At 39.7% G+C, this 18096-nt stretch overlaps 1 protein-coding gene across 2 annotated transcripts; it reads left to right on the top strand.

Moving 5' to 3' along the window:
* The first annotated feature begins 321 nt into the window (after positions 1 to 321).
* TARS1 (threonyl-tRNA synthetase 1) lies at positions 322 to 17909 on the top strand. Of its 2 annotated transcripts, none has more exons than XM_054185211.1 (19): positions 322 to 458; positions 871 to 951; positions 1838 to 2028; positions 3043 to 3166; positions 5003 to 5124; positions 5338 to 5455; positions 6324 to 6388; positions 6470 to 6548; positions 7085 to 7231; positions 8088 to 8186; positions 8910 to 9076; positions 9611 to 9773; positions 9862 to 9999; positions 10708 to 10785; positions 13314 to 13414; positions 13535 to 13639; positions 14321 to 14393; positions 15198 to 15312; positions 16649 to 17909. In XM_054185211.1, the coding sequence occupies exons 1-19, from the start codon at positions 438 to 440 to the stop codon at positions 16795 to 16797; spliced, it is 2136 nt and encodes a 711-aa protein (XP_054041186.1). In that variant the 5' UTR covers positions 322 to 437; the 3' UTR covers positions 16798 to 17909. The 2 variants fall into 2 exon arrangements, with proteins under 2 accessions (XP_054041186.1, XP_054041187.1); XM_054185212.1 differs by lacking the exon at positions 322 to 458 and adding an exon at positions 514 to 726.
* The last annotated feature ends 187 nt before the right edge of the window (positions 17910 to 18096 follow it).

The following is an 18096-nucleotide window of genomic DNA, read 5'->3' as shown; positions in this document are numbered from 1 at the left end:
CCTCCTTTCTGAAGGGTAGTCCCATACTCAGTCCCCGGGTGCCACCCCGGCCCTCAGCCCCTTCCCAGCCCCTCGGGGCCCTATGGCCCTGCCAGCGGGGGAAAGCTGGTTAAGTTTCTCCCTCAGGAGGGAGACGAGCAGGGATGAGCGCACGCAGGCCCTCGCTGCCCCGTTTCCCGGGTGCTAACAGGGCTTCCGCCATCTTGAGCTGCTGGGTCCCCTCGCAGGCGGCGTACCCTCCCGCCTCCCCGGCTTCACACACTGGGGCGCCGCGTCCCCTCCCGGCGCGGCCCTCCGGCCCCATTGGCCCGGATACGGCAGCTCAGGTCAGGTCGGTCCGGCCGCCCCCGGTTGCATCAGCTGCGGCGGCCGGGACGCGCCTGCGCGGGTCCGTTTCCGCCCCTTCCCTGCTGCGCCGCGAGGCTCCGCGTGTGGCAATGGCGGGCGCTGACAGCCAGGTGGGCCCGGCGGCGGCCGGGGGTCGTGCTGGAGCACCGTCTGTCTCCTCAGCGCTGCCCCCCCTCACCGCGGGCCGGGGGGGTGTCCTGAGGCGGGGCCTCCCCTTGTCCCCGCGTCAGGCCTGGAGGGTGGGCGGCTCCGTCAGGAGGACGGGTCCTGGCGGCAGGAGGGAGCTAGGCCTCTTCCCCCTCGCCCTTATGGCGGGTGGACGGGTGTTTCTTCAGCGCCGGGGGAGCAGGGTGGAAAGGCGGTGGGGTTTACCTGAAGGTAAAAGAGCAGGGACTGGGCTGCGGGTTCGTGGGGCGAAGGGGTCGGGTCTCTTCCCTGTCGTGTGGGGCGGACAGGGGGGTTAAAGCGCCTTAGGTGTGAGCGACCGCTGGAGGATGAGGAAATTGTGCTCGCCCTCCTCAGGTAAATGCTGGGGAAGAAAAAAAGGCGGACTGCGGAAAGAAGAAGATGAAGGAGGTGGCCGGCGATGGAGGGCGGACGGAGGTGAGCTGTGCTTGGGCCGGGGGGGTGGGGGGAGTTGAAGGTGCCAGTCTTCTGGTTTTATTCCATACTGATGCAGTTCATCTCTCTGAAGTATTTAATCTGGAGTTGCAGTTACCTTTTTTCCCGCTATTATTTTACTAAAGTTTGCCATGAAGTGACTTCGTTGCTTTTTACACCAAGTTATGTTGGTTTAATGGGAGAGCGGCTCTGATTTCGCTCTTTTCACCGTGCCTCTGTTTGCACCAGGGGGTAGGCAGCCGTTCTCTGGGATGAGGAAAGCTGGCTGAAGGTCCTCTGCCTTTTCTGTCTTCGTGGTGGGTAAACACAGATCCCTCTGGCTGTGCACAGAGAGGGCCAGCTGCCAGCCAGCACTAATCCTGAGCCAACCGTATAGCTGTATAACCTTGGTTATGCCCACTGATAGCCCTGATGTCATTACATGACGTGTGAGCTGGAGTCAGTTCCTGTCCAGGTGGCTCAGAGTAGAGGTGTTCCTGCAGTTTTTTGATCTAATAAGAAAAATCTGGTTTTATGTTTAACTCCTACAGTGTTTTCAAATTGATTTTTGTTCTTGTGGAGCTTATCAAACAAGTGTTTAATAAATAATGTAGTAGCTTATTAACATATGTGTAGTTTATTGAACAGGTGTACAGTGGTACATTTTAAAATAATAATTTTCATTAAGCTGAAATTACTATATAATTAAGACTACAGAATTAATCTGTAATAATAATGATTAATTATAGATATAGCACATATATAGATATGGTCAGTTAGCAGCTCATGAAAAGTATATCCATTCTATTTGCATTCTTGACATAATGTGATATTGGATTACTGTAATAATCTATTGATTTTTTCCTTTCTCTTTATTCATTGTACATAGCTGAATCCTTGGCCTGCATTTATCAATGAACGTTTGGAGATGTACAATAAACTTAAAGCTGAACATGATGCACTCCTTGCAGAAAGAGCTGCAAATGACAGTAAAGCCATTAAAGTTACATTACCCGATGGCAAGCAGGTTGATGCTGAATCCTGGAAGACTACTCCTTATCAAATTGCTTGTGGAATTAGGTATGATTCTATTCTTTGATACACTCAATCCTTTTTAGACAGCTCTATCAGGAGGCTATGGCTGTGAGGGTGTGGGTAACGTGTAATTTCTCTCTTAGTCATTTATCTCAGCTCTTCTCAAGGCATCTTGTATGTAATAAACTGGAGGTAACCAATAGGGTTTTAGATTTGGAATGCAATTTTTTTAGCCTTATGAACATACAGTTTCAAAATTAAATACGAATATAATTGAGATCTTTTGGACACATACTGCTAGCATATTTTTCCCTGCAAATACTGTCATTGCATTAAGAAATAACTTGCTAATAAATTTACTCTCTCAGATTGAATGTTAGTACATGGGAACTAGTTCTCATCGACCTGGGGCAGATGACTGCTGGGTGATGTTTCAGTTGATTTCAGGGAGAGTTAGCAGTATAAGTATCTTCCACTTTCCTGCATTGTTGCTTGCATGGGAGAGTATTGCACGTCTCTGAGCTACTCAGACTTGCTGTGGAGTAGATTTGAACAATGCACGCTGGATACCCTAGCAGTTAAAACTACAAAAACTGGGTGATTCCTAGAGGTAAAATGCATTTTTTTCTTGCTTAGGTGCCTTGTCATTGCAGCCTTCTTTGCTTTTGTGATTTGGGATGAATGAAAGTGGGTTTTTGCCTAGTGGAAACAAAACTGTAAAATTACTACATCAAAAATGGTATTTGATAATTTTTAAAAGAGAAGGTGTGTCTACTATTGCAATAGGATTTTGAAGTCAGGTTAGTACTTTGAGGTGGCTGCCTCTAGGTCAAGTATGTTAATGAATATATGAATGTTGAGTATACTGCACAGCTTTCTTCCCTCATCTCTGAGATGTGAGCAGGATTTTAATGAATTTTCAAGACTGACTGCTCATTTATTTGGATTTTGTTTATGACGTTGTACCCCCTGAAAATCTTATATCAACATGGAGGGCAAATTTGGGGAACTTCTACTTGCTGATTTCAGAAGATTATATACCATGTATTTATTCTGTAGTCAAGGTCTAGCTGACAACACTGTTATTGCCAAAGTGAACAAGATGGTTTGGGATCTAGACCGGCCTTTGGAGGAGGACTGTACCTTGGAGCTGCTTAAGTTTGAAGATGAAGAGGCTCAAGCAGTGAGTATCTTCTTCCAAAATTTGTTTGCATTAAAATTTGCATTAAACTCAGCCTCAAGTAGTTACTTGCGTCTTTGCTGTGTTCAAAAGAGGAGGAGATGGGAACAGGTTTGCTGTGTGTACATTTGCATTTTCTAATAGTTCCTTACAAGGGAGTTGCGGCACTGCAGATAATGTACATTCTGCTGTGTATTTGTAGCCAAGTCTACTAGCAGTTGCTGTAGTTTATGTCAACTCTGTTCTTGTTAAAATTTTATATTTGCAGCCTTGTTGTTAATGTAAAGTAGGTCTTTTGAACTGATCTCTTCAGCACTGACTTTGAAAACAATAGTGCAAAAGTACTGTCTATATACAATCAAAAAAGTACTGAGTAGGCTGCTCTTTTACTTCGTACATTTAAAAGTATGTACTTTTGTCGTGGTTTTGGCCAGATTGGACAATCAGAATGACAGATGCCTCCCACCTCCAAAGAAAGTAGAGAAAGAGATAAAGAGATTTATGAGTTTAGAAAAAGAACTAAGCTACTTTAATGAAAATACTAATAAATAATGGAATAATAAATAATAATAAAATAATAATTTTTTTAAAAGTATACAATATATACAAAACCATATCCAGCTCCCAGGATAATGATTGCGTCACCAGCAGGCACAAGGAAAGTCCCAGACTGGAGTCAGCAATGGACAGGAGCTGGATTCTGGATCTGAAGTCAGGAATGCTCGGATCGGGATCAAAAGCAGATGAACAGACAGGGTCCTCATGAGATGTTGGCCATTGAAGAAAGAGAATTGACCTTTTGATCCCTTAGCTTTTATACTGAGCGTGATGCAGATGGGATGGAATATCCTGTTGGTCAGTTTTGGGTCACCTGTCCTGTTCGCTCCTCCCTGCAGGTGGGACCCCTCTGTGTTTTTCTGTTTCCGACCCTCTAAGGGGCAAATAACGAAGTTAGCTGACCTTGGTTGTTATAGCAATAAGTATAAGCAAGAGCCTCTCTGCTTACCAGTCCTTGGTATAATCCGGTCCTATCACTCTAAGAGTGAACAGTTTCTGAACAATATGCCGTATTTCAGAGTTTAGTCAGTTAGAAGAGGCCCAGCTAAAGAGTAAAATTACAAAACAGAAAAATTGGTTCGGTTTTTCCTCAGACCAGGACAACTTTATTTTGTCTACTCATTCATATAAATGTGGATATCCAGTAAATTTGTAAATACTCTCTTTAGAAAAAAATCATTTGGTACAAGAAGCCATCAGTCAAACTCATCACAGGGGTCTTGCATTCAAACGTAGGTTTTTTATATTGGCTAAATGATGCCTTCTGTGAGATTTATGTTTCCTGGTCTGTGCAAGCAAAAGCAGATAGAAGTCCTATAGATTTGGTTTTAATTTGTCAAAGCTTTGGGTGTACTACAAGATAGAGTGTAATTTCTAACTTTGTGAACAGTTCTACTTCGGCGCAGGATTTCCCATGCATAAAATCTTTGGATTAGGACCACAGCCTTATGTTGAAATCTGATTGAGTGAAGTTCATAGAAAAAAAAGTTTCTTAATTAGTTTCCCAACTTCTTGACAATAATTGAATCATTTCAACAATAGTTGAAAACAGAAATTACTTGCTGCCAGGCTGTAAACAATTTTCCAGTGTTACCTTTTGGAAATATTGTTGCTTAGGATGAGAGTATTGCTGTTCAGGTCACTTCTGTTCTGCAGACTCTAATGTGGGATCTGCATCAAGTATCCTTAAAAGCAGGTGTTTCAGAAAAGGTTTTAAATAAGATACTCAGAAATGCATTGTGCATGTTCAGACTGATCCCCTCTGTTTTTTACTTCCACTAGGTATACTGGCACTCAAGTGCTCACATAATGGGTGAAGCTATGGAGCGAATCTATGGTGGCTGTTTGTGCTATGGCCCACCAATAGAAAATGGATTTTATTATGACATGTTCCTTGAGGAAGGGTAGGTTTTGTATTCTTTTTAGGAGCGGGAGGATGGCAATCACAGCAAAGTTTCTGTTATCTGCTTGTTCCCAGAACAAAGTCATCTGCATTACTGCAGATGGCTTTGTTCTTTGCAATGTCCCCTATTCACAAGCTAGTGTATTGCAACTGGATCAGAAATTGCAAGTGAAAGCAAGTATAACTCACTGTTGTGTGTGTGTGTTTATTTTAGGGGTGTATCAAGTAACGACTTCTCCGCTTTGGAAGCGTTATGCAAAAAGATAATGAAGGAAAAACAAGCCTTTGAAAGACTGGAAGTTAAGAAGGAAACACTACTTGAAATGTTTAAGGTAGGCTGTTGTAAGAGGTTGTTTCTAGCACCACGCAGTTAATTCTTTAGGTATTTGTAAGTTTAGCTGCATGTTCTGTTAGCAGTGGAGGAAGGTCTATCAAATTAACTCTGTAAGGTGGTACGTTCCTGTAACCTCATTTGTGATATTTAACAAAAAAAAATGAGCGAAGGTGTAATTCTTAGGTTCTGGGGAACGTGCGTTAGATTTTCTGCATCTGTGAGAATTCTCATTCTTTCCCTGGGTGACCTTGGCAAAATCTCTGAAGCCACACTCTTTATTCATTTCCAACAGATGTAAATTTGCAATATGTTGTGTGCATTTATGTTATATGCCTATAATATATCAGCTGTTAGTAAAATGCTGTGGTGATACTCTAAGTGCATGTGCTGATGCATTCAGAAAGCTTCATAAAACATTTTTTAGAATGAGGACTTCTGAGAAAGTCCAAGCAACACTAAAAGCTGATCCTTTCTCTTTAGCACCTAGTTGCATGTAATTTCCTGGCATTCCTGAGGTAGACGTTACTTGGTTTTCACTCTCATCAGGAGAATTATAGTGTCATTGGGGTTGGAAGGTATCTCCATAGCTCTCCAGTCCAATCTCATGCAGAGGGCATGGGGTCAACACTGAAATCAGACCAGGTTTCTGAGTGCTTGTCCGGTTGGGCATTCAAAACCTCTAAAGATGGAGACTTCACAGCCTGCATTCTGGGCAGCTTGCTCTACTACTTGACTATCTTTCTGTCTGTCTTTTATAATCCTCTTTTGATACAGCATAGCATCAGGGTTGCAAATAATTTAAACTGCTTTCCAGTTCTCTTGCTTCACAAGAAGTTAACAAATATGTATGCTGCTTTTCTTCTCAGTATAATAAATTCAAGTGTCGCATCCTGAATGAGAAGGTCAATACTCCAACTACAACGGTATACAGGTAATTACACGTGCATTGTAATATTACTGGATATATCTTTCTGTGATGGAATATACCAAATGAATGTTTTCCTATTCTTAGGTGCGGTCCCTTGATAGATTTGTGCAGAGGGCCTCATGTCAGACATACTGGCAAGATAAAGACCATAAAAATTCATAAGGTAGGTGCTGAAAATGTGTTGCTGTCTTTGGGCAGTACGATGGTGGTTTATCCAAGAATGTACCGTAAAATGGGTAACCTGGCCAAAACTTCAGTGTAACAAATTGGGAAAGGGTTGTGTGCTAGAATGATATTCAAATGGTCTGAAGCCCAACAAGGTTTCCAGGGCAGATGGCAATGTGAGTGGGGCTAAAGGCTTCGTTGAACTCGTATCAGTTTATAGTTTTTGCTCAATTGATGGTTATAGCTGAGTGTGAATAAACAGTTGGAGTAGGATGCCTACAAAGAGGCCAAATAGGCATAAAAAAAAAACACGGGAGAGAGCTTGAAACCATTTTTACATATTCTGTTCACCTGTTTTTTTCTGGATTTTTTCTTAACCAGTGCTCTGAATTTAAGATTAAAACTCCTTATGCCTTAGTTGTTCTATATTAAGTATAGTGATTTATTAATAATAGCATGTCTTTTCATAGCAGGCAGTACTAGTAAAATGTGGAGGCTCCTCTTCTTCAATGTTTCGTTTATTTTTGCATGCAGAATTCTTCTACCTATTGGGAAGGCAAGGCTGATATGGAATCCCTCCAACGGATCTACGGAATTTCATTCCCAGATGCAAAAATGCTGAAGGAATGGGAGAAATTCCAGGAGGAGGCTAAAAGCAGAGATCACAGAAAAATTGGGCGGGTGAGACAGTTTTTCTGGTGAATGTAACCCCTTAACCAGAAGCATCTTGAGGACGGCATATACTTGCTGCCACAACCAAGATGTGACACGATTGTATTTTCAGTCGAGTTGCAAAGTCGGGTACTTTTCTCTCAAAGAGCATCAAAAGTCCTGAAGGAAATAACTTCCTTTTAGAACTTTTCACTGCTTTAAACATGATGACATGCTTATTTCACAGATCAGTCAGGACAGAACATCAGCACTTCGGTCTGCAAAACATGAAGACTTCAGTCTGCGAGCCGTGGTCACTTCTATGCAATTTGCCGCAGGCTGTTGACTCACAGTTCTTTTCTTCTGTGTGATTTCAGAATCCATTTCTGTGGTTTTTTTGTTGGTTGGTTTTTGGTTTTGTTTCTTAGATGGAAACCCGTGTCAGATAATTGATACTCCTGGACACTGTTAAAGATTGCTGCTTTTTTGCAGCAGTCCTCAAGCATGTGCACAGTTTGTCACAACATGAGTCCGTTCATACATTCAGTTCATGTGCAGATAGTTAGAGAGCTGTAGAAGCAGAACTAAACGTTATGTGTCAGTGTACAAAGGGAGCTATGTGGGCACCATTAGGAATTAGACATAAACATGAGGTTTTGGAGCATCAGTAACAAAACAGGAAACTGAACAATCTCCCCTCTAAGTACTGATGGAGATATAAATACTAGTGGAAATGCATGTGATCTATTGCTTTTCTTTTTTTGTTTGTTTGTTTGTTTTTTTAACTTTGATTAGTGATGCCTAGTCAGTAGTAATTCATTTGTGAAAATTAAGTGAAAAAGGTGGTGTAAAAATACTAAGTTTTTCAAATACTGTTTTTTTGCAGGACCAAGAACTGTTTTTCTTTCATGAGCTCAGCCCTGGTAGCTGTTTTTTCTTGCCAAAAGGAGCTTACATTTACAACACGTTAATTGAATTCATCCGGGTAAGTAATGTCTTTTGGAAATCTTCTGATAGAAGAAACTGCTTAATTTTAGAAAAATACATAACAGCATATTACATACAATGGTATTAACAGCCCTTCATTTCAAGTTAGTTTAATCTCTTAAATCTGGAAGCCACAGAACTATAGAAACCTCGTTTCTGAATTGGTCTTCTCACAATCTTTGCTAATTTATGTTTTTATCAATATTTTATACTTGCAGTTAAAGCAGCGATAATGATGCTTTATAGTATGAATTCTTTGACATCTAATAGTACAGCAAAGCTCACACTATGGCTTTTCCACTGATTCGTATTGATTTGTTTTAATAAACTTACTAAATTTGGCCTTGTAGAACTATTTGTTATGAAATTATGTGTAGAGAAAAAAAGTCCTATCTTCTTGTTGTAATATTTAAAGTCGGTCTTACATATTTGGGCTGCAATGTACTGTCAGGTGTCATTGAATAATTAGAGACTGCTGCTTTGCTTACAGGGAAGAAACATGTTCTTCTTGCTTACTACAGGGGAATTGTGGGGGGAGGGGTGGTGCTTGTGAGAGCAATATATCCTAGCATGTCCTACTTGAATTTTTCTGTTCTTTTCTCGAGTCATGGACTTTTGTAGGGCAGCATTTGGATATTTTAATGGTTGCAGATTGAAGTCTAGTATCATTACTTTTATTTGCTTTACTATTTTTTTTTATGTACTGGGTCTTTTGTTTTAGAGCGAGTATCGAAAACGTGGATTCCAGGAGGTTGTCACTCCAAATGTTTTCAACAGTAAACTATGGATGACTTCAGGGCACTGGCAGCATTACAGTGACAACATGTTTTCGTTCGAAGTGGAGAAAGAAATCTTTGCTCTGAAGCCTATGAACTGTCCAGGACACTGGTAAATATATAGCAAATCCAGTTTACCAAAGATGGTGCTGATTCAAAGAAAAAAAAAAAATACTGTTTCTTTTGCTGGCTTAATTGTAAAGATGGCTATGTTCAGGTATCCGTATGTGACATGCTCTCAGGAAAGATGTAATTATGAGTCGTCTTGTCTACTTGCTCTCTTTACTTGAGACACTGAGAAATGTCATTTTTCCATCATTACAGTGACTGTGTTTTAAACCTGAAGCTTACTTTGGTACTGCAAAATCTGGTGTGTCGTCAATTTTGTGGCAATTTAGGCATTCCAGTTTTAATACTCAGTTTTGGGAGCTGTTTGATCTTCTCTCTGTGAGGTGGGGGAAATCTAGCAGCTATAAAAGGATATCTGCATTTGTTTTCCTGACAAAACTAGATATGAATTATTGTTGTATTCACATTACATCGTTGGCATTATGGGCATCTGCTTAGGTACTGGCTCCTTCTCATTGGCTATTGTTTGCAGAATTTTGATTCTGGATAAGCTTCAAGTAATAACCTTTTTCTTCAGCCTTATGTTTGATCACCGTCCAAGATCATGGCGTGAGCTGCCATTACGGTTGGCTGATTTTGGTGTTCTGCATCGCAATGAACTGTCAGGAGCTCTTACAGGACTCACTCGAGTACGCCGATTCCAGCAGGACGATGCTCACATATTCTGTGCTATGGAGCAGGTATGGGCTGCTGTTAAATGAAATTGGTTATTAAAATAAGATTAACTGATTTTTCCATGTTTGAGACTTTATTTCTCTTCTCATAAAGATTGAAGAGGAGATTAAGAGTTGTCTGCAATTCTTGCGTACCGTGTATGATGTCTTTGGATTTTCCTTTAAACTGAATCTCTCCACTCGTCCTGAAAAGTACCTGGGAGATATTGAAGTGTGGAATCAAGCTGAAAAGGTAAACAGTAGTTTTATTAACTTTTTATATGAAAGCAGGGCTGCAGCTGGAAGTCCTGTAAGAACTTATTGCCTTCTGGGAGGTACAGTGACAGCTGGACCTGAGCAATATAACTTTAATAACTGTCTTCCATTCAGTCTGGCTGCTGTAAATAGCTTACTCTCCATACAGGTGCAATCTCCATGTCAGAATCAAATTACCTGTCTCTTCTTAAACTTTTTGATCATTAAAAAAAAAAAAAAAAAAAAAGGAAGAGAATAAATTTTGGCAGCCCCTGTAATAAGACTTAGAGCTATCTTCCAGGAGCCAGGTTGCTTTCACGATGAAAGGGATGGGGTTAGCCCCTGCAGGTGCAGTGCTGGGGAGAAGGAATAGACATTAGGTATATCAGGGTGGATCCCCCGTCAATATTATCTACAAACTTTGAATCTAGCATAAAAAGTTCTTGCATCTTAGATAATGCTGTGTGTTTGGCTTCTTTCAAAATGCATGCGTTAATTTTGTTTGTTTAAATTTGAACTAAATTAATTTATTTTTTTTGTCTGGGGCTCCTCCAAAAATTTCCTTTTTCAGAAAACAAATGAGTTGCAGGAGTAACTGAGAAGTACTGAGAATCTGGTAGTGTCACATATCTGTAGCAGCAGGCTGACCTGATTAGAAACAGCAAATGATTGAGAAACACTGAGTGTATGTGTCCTTTATCTCTAGCAACTCGAAAACAGCCTCAATGACTTTGGTGAGAAGTGGGAGTTAAACCCTGGCGATGGAGCTTTCTATGGACCTAAGGTTAGTATGTTACTAACCCCTCGCTGGGTCAGGCTTTTAATTCTGTTTGGATGAGGCAGACAAAAGTTAGAGAATTCCTTGCTTTCCATTGATACTACCATAATCTTGGCAGTAGACATAGGATGCAAATACTGTTCTTTGCAGTATAGCAGATGAACAGAAAAAAAAAACAGTTTTCATGTGTTTAAAAAATGATGCTAAATGTCATTTTTCCCCAGGAAGACAAGTTTTTGGCATCTATTTGTGCACAATGTTTGCCAGATGACTTCAAATTTATATATATATCTGACCAAGACAAACTCATTCTGATTAATATTCTGCTCTAAGTTGATTAAACAAACACAGATGGACAGTAAATGCTGTTAATACATAAAGAATGTTTTTCATGTCTTATTATGAGCAAGGGGGAGAAAATAGTATGGTGATGCTCTTGGGTTTTGTTCATTATCTTCTTGGTAAAGACAGCTTCTATTTTTCACTTACTGTCATGCACATTCCCTTCCAGTGTAACATTATAACTCAATTTTTTCAATGTCAGTATGCATTTCTAAAGCATTGGTGCTGTTTAGGTTTGACTGGAGGATATAGAACAAAACTGATTCTTAAACTCATGACCTGGTACAAGCTGAGATTGTTAAAAACTAGTATCGGGAAGAGGGCTTTTTTTTTTTTTTTAAGTTATCTAATACCATTTTAAGATGCTGTACAGCTGAAATTTTGGTGTTTTTTTTTCCAGATATGTAAACTCTGACATACTTGAAAGAGAAATAATACTCTGTGATCTTGGTTTTCACATAGATTTAATACTCATTTCATTAATTAAATTCAGTTTACATTTATGGACTATTTGTCTGCTGCTTAAACAAAGCTGATTGGTTTAGTGGGAGACATGAACAGAAGGTGGCACTGTAAGATCTGCATTACCAGAGAAATTGCTGCATTAGAAATAATCCTTGCAGCAATAAGTAAATCTTAATTCAGGAGAAAAACAAAAATAAACTTACTAGTTAAAGAAATTTTTGAAAAATATTGCCTTTACTGACATAGTTTTGTAGCTGTGTTGAGTTGCTGGTGAGTTTTGGTATTTTAAGATGTCCCTTGCATTGGTTTTGTGGTTTTGTTGGTTTTTTTTAAAGCTGTCTCTTCAGTTTGCACAGATTAAGCAGGGCTTTCTAGAAATTTCCTGATATCTTTGAGCATAAGGACAGACAGCCTTACAAAATTACTTGTAACTCTTTCCTTAATAAACCTACACTACATTAATGTCCGTATTCAGTCATCTAGTAAACTGATTCTGATTTCTCTCTTTGTATGCTAATTGAATCAATTTCATTTTATGGGTTGTAGGTGAAATGTGTTATAGCAGCTAATCATTCATAATGTGAAATGCAAACAACATTTAGTAATTTCCTCTGTTGATTTGAAAGAAGGCAAATATCTACAGGAACCTTTGTTAACCTTAATTAACTTTATACTTGCTGCTAATACACTCTAGTCAAAGTAAGGTGAGCAAATTCGTATATTTTGCACTGGTTTTAATGCAAACTAGTTAAATTAATGTTTTTAAGTTAAGCTCTACATCTAGGGTACCTTAAACTACTTGGATTTTTTTTCCAGTCTGTGAGTGAGTGATTTGAAATTAAAGAAGGTAGCAAATAATTTATTTTGATAGAAGCTCTTTGGTGAGTAGCTGAATGATGATAAACTCTGGCATCTGAACGCAAAATTGAAAGACATTTAGAACTTCAGTTAATAAAACTGTGGTCTGTTTGTTTGATGTATAAATTAAAGTAAGGCACACAGCCCCAACATATAGCTGTACTGGTAAACTTATGAGTAAGAGAGCAATGTGATAGATAAATAAGGTCAGGACACTATAAATCTACTGTTTTCTGTCCATCTCTCTGTCTAACTTGTATCTTAAGCATACTTAGGATTAAAGTGTAAGATGGAATAGAAAGAATAGGCTTGACTGTAGATACTCAAGTCAGATCAAGTGTCATTGATTAATATGATCCCTACTGGTAAGTGGACTGTTTAACGGTAGGATTCTCATCCTGTGTCCGTGCCCAGAATTCATAACATAGGCTACAAGGTATTCAATTACTGCATAATAAAGGAGCATAAGTTTGCCAGTTTGAGGTTGAAGAAATCTCATTTTTGTCGAGACATGTTCAGTTCTGATCTTGCACTTGCTCTTATGTGCTGCTGAATTCACTTGGTGAAAAGGCCCATGAAAGTCCCAGATTGAAACTCATAAAAAATAGCATGAGGTATTAAATGTAGTTCCTCCCTGAAGTAATGTCTCTCCACTTGCTCAACCTTTTCTTAGCTCTAACATTTTTTGCATCCAAACCTGCAAATCATTTAAGTCCTAAGGCAGGCTGAAATAAAAGTATGTTGCCTAAAACCAGCTATAGTTCCTCTGCATTGAGTGAAACCTTCCATCTTAAAACAGTGAGTTTGCTTTCAGAAGGACATGCTTGTATCATAAACTGTAGTAAAACTTGTGCCTTTTTGTTTCGCAGATTGACATTCAGATTAAAGATGCCATTGGCCGCTACCACCAATGTGCTACAATCCAGCTTGACTTTCAGCTGCCAGTCAGATTTAACCTCACCTTTGTCAGGTAAGCACAGAGGCTGGTGGTTTTAATAGCTACATAATCTTAACTTTCCCGTCACCCAAAGGCGTAAGTTTGCATCAAGAAAAAAACTTACATTTAAAAAAACCACCCCTTTCTTTGCAGCCATGATGGTAATGACAAGACAAGACCAGTTATCATTCACCGGGCTATCCTGGGATCTGTGGAGAGAATGATCGCCATTCTAACTGAAAACTATGGAGGCAAATGGTAAAGTTGAAAAGTAGATTTATTATTCCAGTATGAGCAAACACTTTATGTAGAAGAGAAATTAGTCCCAAGCATGCAAGAATCAAGAGGGTTTGTTCTACTTGCTTGCTACTACAGAGGTGTGCTGTAGATGTACAACAGGCCAATTCCTTCTGAACCACCTTCTGTAGCTATTAAATAATTCTTGATCTTGTAGCCTCTACATGGTACCACTCATGCAGGTACAGCATACAGCTTGTCTGCCCAAGGTGTGTATCTCAACTTTGCTCTTGCAGCTGGGCTGCCTTGCAACGAGTCGTTTGTGTAGGTCATCTCCTTTACTTGGTGCAGTGTAATACCTGATGGGGATGACCCCTCTAATTATAAACAGACTCAAAAGTAAATGTTTTCCCATGATTAGTTAGTAATAAGCTCAACAACCCAGTTATGATTTGTTGTCTGTTCTAAAACACAACTTCAATCTTCTAAAGTACTTTTGTCCACACTGCAATTTATTTAGATACTCAGCTCTTTTTGGGAGATAAATTTTAATGCATGTGGGGCTGTCATTGCTTCTGAACCTAATCTAAGCAGTTGGCTTTACAAATCTCTCGTGTATATTTTAGTCCTATCTGTTAATAGGATTTTTCATACTAAAAAAATACTGAAAGCTATATAACTTGTTTTCTTTGTTTATTGAAGGCCGCTCTGGCTGTCCCCGCAGCAAGTAATGGTGGTACCAGTAGGACCAACATGTGATGAGTATGCTCAAAAGGTGATGTATGTGGTTTGGGGCGCTTTTTTTCAGTGTATTTTATTTAGTTGAGATACTAAATTTAATGATTAATAGTATTTATCCCAGATAAATATTATAAGTCTTTGCATATTACATTGCATCATTTTTATATTACAATTAGCTGCTGAAGTGGTAGACATATATTAAAGAGGACCTGAAATAGATTTCTAAACAACAGATGCTGGTCTTCGTGAGGCTTTTATTTTCAGAAAACTTATTTTTTCACTCTAGCTCAAAAGTTGTCTTACCCTTCAAGTTCTAGTCTCCCATGGCCATGTGCATCTTGCAAAAGCAGTAACGAAGATGAAGATGGGTCTTTGCATATTTAGCATCCAGCAAACCACCTCCTCTATTTCTTTCAAGCACATTATACATAAATAAAGTATGTATAATGGGAAAAAAGAAAAAATAATAAAAATTAATTTTCTAATCAGAAAGCCCCACCACCTTGCTGTCTTTCACAATATCAAACTCCATCGCTATTCAGCCCAAAACATTAGATTCACATCACTGCTTACTTATTTAATGTGTATGTACTTGCATGATAGCTGACCTGTTTCCATTTCTTGAACTGGGCTCATCTCCAATGCCTGAGCCAATGAGGGTGCCTTTGTTTTAGGGGTCAGACGAGCTTAAGTGGCTTAAGTCTACAAGTCATAGTTCATTGTTGTGAATGAACTCCTATAGTGAGTGGAATGGAATTCCAATGAGTTCATTGGAATGAACAATTCCAATGTTGTGAATTGTCTCCTATAGTGACAGTTTAAATACTTTTCCTCCTAGGTCAGGCAGCACTTCCATGACGCTGGATTAATGGCAGATGTTGATGTAGATCCTGGGTGCACACTGAACAAGAAGATCAGAAATGCTCAGCTTGCACAATACAACTTCATTCTGGGTAATGTATAGTGCATTTGTTACCTTATCCTGGCTGACCTGTTGCATAGGTTATAGGATTTGATCTTTCTTCTGTGAGCAAGGCAGAGAATGGTAGTCTGTTTTAGGTCGCTTTGTTCCTAAGAGTCTCCATCCCAGAGTGCCTCTCCTGCCTACATGATAGGCATTCCTGGCTTGTATAGCTTCACTGAAATGGGGTCACTGTGGCCCAAGGCATTACTGCTGCTTTAGAAAAATGTCTTTGCTGTCTTCTGGTCAGCAATGTGGAGACATGTATAAAATCTGTTGCCCTTTGTCAGTCAGATTGTTAAGTGATTTTATGTTCCCCCAATAATTTATGCTCGTTTCAAGTGTAGCAAAAGAAGTACCGTATTTTCAGTGCAGTCAGCTGTGGTGCACTTCTGATCTATACGTGCATGTATGGAGAAAACTGTTCCACAAGAGGGTGGTGTAGGGAAAATCAGAAACTGACCCTGAAGTATGTGATTTGAAGCACCACATTAGTTGTGTCATGTAATTTGAGTCTCTAGCATTGACCCTAAAACTCTCTGGGATCCATTATAGTAGAAATAGCCTTTGACAGAGAAACGCTACCCTCGGAGTAATTGACAGAATCATGAGTAAAGTTCTTTTGTTCTTTAAAACTTTAAGCGTATGATACAGATAAGACACCATCACATTTTACCATCAAGACCATACACAAATGATCAGCCTATCAGGAAAAAAATCTCACCTAAATTTACATTAAGAGGTTGTTTCAAAGAGTTGTCCCACTGAATGTAGGTTGGCTACCAAAGAAATGCAATCTCCTGTAGCTACCTCCAAGTATATTATATGAAATCTATATTAGTAGTGAGACATACATATATTATCTTGGTATCTGTATCTTTATGTTTAACTAAAATAGCTTTAGGATTTTCCAATAAACTGTCTTGCTGTTTCTGTAAAGAAAACAAAAGCTATTGGTTACTTACAACAAAGTTGTCTTTCTTATCTTTGCCTGTGGAGTACTCTGTGTTTATTTCTCATTTTGACTTTGTGGTTCTCTCTAAGAAGTCAGTCAAGCTAGACTTACTAAGTTTACTTTTCTCTTTAGTCATATTTTGCTAAGTTGCTATTCATAACATACTAAAACCTATTAAATGTTACGTGATTAAGTAAGGCTATTGGCTGTTACAGATCTAAATGGGGGGAGCTGGGAGGAGGGCAAAGAAGGATTTGATGCGTTGGTGAGCTTTTTAGAATTTTTGTTCAGTGTGCCTAAGTTTTAAGGGAGTGGGGGAAAAAAGAGCTTGCTAAAGGTTGAGTTCATTCCTTTGCATGTTGGTTGCTTCTAGTTGTTGGTGAGAAGGAGAAGGCAAGTGAAACGGTTAACATCCGCACCCGAGATAACAAGGTGCATGGTGAGCGTACAATTGCAGACACCGTGGAGAGACTGCTGGAACTGAAACACTCTCGCTCCAGGCAAGCTGAAGAGGAATTTTAACACCATCTGTTCTACCTGGCATTAAAAAAGATACTAGTTTTCTTAATTCAGTTAACCACAGAGTTCTTGTTCTGAACCAGATTTGAAATATATTTCACATTGGACCTCTTGCTCATTTTAGCAGAGATTTTTCTTTAGTCAGAAATGTCTCTTTTTGTAAAAATGAGTTTTTCACACACCTTGAAGTAAAATTTTCTGGCCTCTGACCAATGACAGATGAAGCAAGATGAAGTGACTTTCTGTGACTGCAAGGGAAAATGGAAATGGTAATCGGGGATACCTATAGCATTCTAACTACCCTGTTAAGAATAAAATACATTCTGGTAACAAACGTGTTTTAAGAGAAGACCTCAGACTCAAGAAACCACGTAGTAATCATGCGCTGCAGCAGCTTTTGGAGTGTCTACTTTAGCAAGGAAAGTAATACCTTGCAGTCTTGTGTGCTGGTCTTACACCAGTTAAATGCATTGACTCTGAACAGCTCCCAGTCACATGAAGGGGGAAGCGAACAGAGGTCTCCCGTTTCCAGTGTGGTTGGTGCCTCTGCGAGTGTCTCAGCTCTCACTGTGTGACACTCCTGCCTGCCACAGAGCACCGAGCTGCTAACTGAAGCCAACTAATACCCTTTTCCAAAGGCAGCATCTGAAATGTGCTGGCTCTACGGGTAAGGCCGTTGTAGCTGTAAAAAGGGGATAAGACTGTCTGGAAGAGGTCGGGGATAGCAGGGCCAAAACAGCAGCTAAGAGAACCAGGATTCTTGGGAATGGAGAAGTGTTTCTTTTCATATCCTTGAGCTGTCCTTTCAGTAGCACTGTATGTGTCACAGCAGAAACAAGAATGTACTGAACTAAAAAGGGTAATGATTATTTTTTTAAGAAAAGGGCTATATTTTTCAATTTCACGGGTATAGTCCCCTTCAGTAGAACACTTCCTATGCGAGCCTCTAGCCCAGGGCATCATGGGCTCAATTAGCAGCCCTTTCTGTCTCACAGTTGAGGGATCTTATCAGTTGGTGGGGGGTTTGGTTTTTGGGGTTGCTTTTTTTTGTGTATCTGGCTCACAAGAGGCAAATGTCTGTTGCTGACAAAAAATAAAATTAAGGCCTGAGGTTTTTTGGTTTGGTTTTGGTTGTTTGGTTTTTTTTGTTAACTGAACTGAACAGCTTCCGAAGATGATTGATAACTGTTCCTTTAAAAAGAAAGCTATTGCTACAGCCTTAGCAAAGATCACACGAATCTGAAGAGACGTTTGAACCATGCCGTCTTTGGAGAGCCTCCACTTCTCTCCATTTCCTTTATT

Source organism: Rissa tridactyla, chromosome Z (genome assembly GCF_028500815.1).
Source record: "Rissa tridactyla isolate bRisTri1 chromosome Z, bRisTri1.patW.cur.20221130, whole genome shotgun sequence".
NCBI lineage: Eukaryota > Metazoa > Chordata > Aves > Charadriiformes > Laridae > Rissa > Rissa tridactyla.
The sequence above is the reverse complement of the archived record's forward strand: the minus strand, read 5'-3'. Positions and strand labels throughout refer to the sequence as shown.

Coding starts and splice junctions, on each gene's coding strand:
- TARS1 (XM_054185211.1), top strand. CDS start 438: ATGGCGGGCGCTGACAGCCAG. Junction 459..870: donor TGGCGGGCGCTGACAGCCAG/GTGGGCCCGGCG, acceptor CGCCCTCCTCAG/GTAAATGCTGGGGAAGAAAA. Junction 5,456..6,323: donor CACTACTTGAAATGTTTAAG/GTAGGCTGTTGT, acceptor TTTTCTTCTCAG/TATAATAAATTCAAGTGTCG.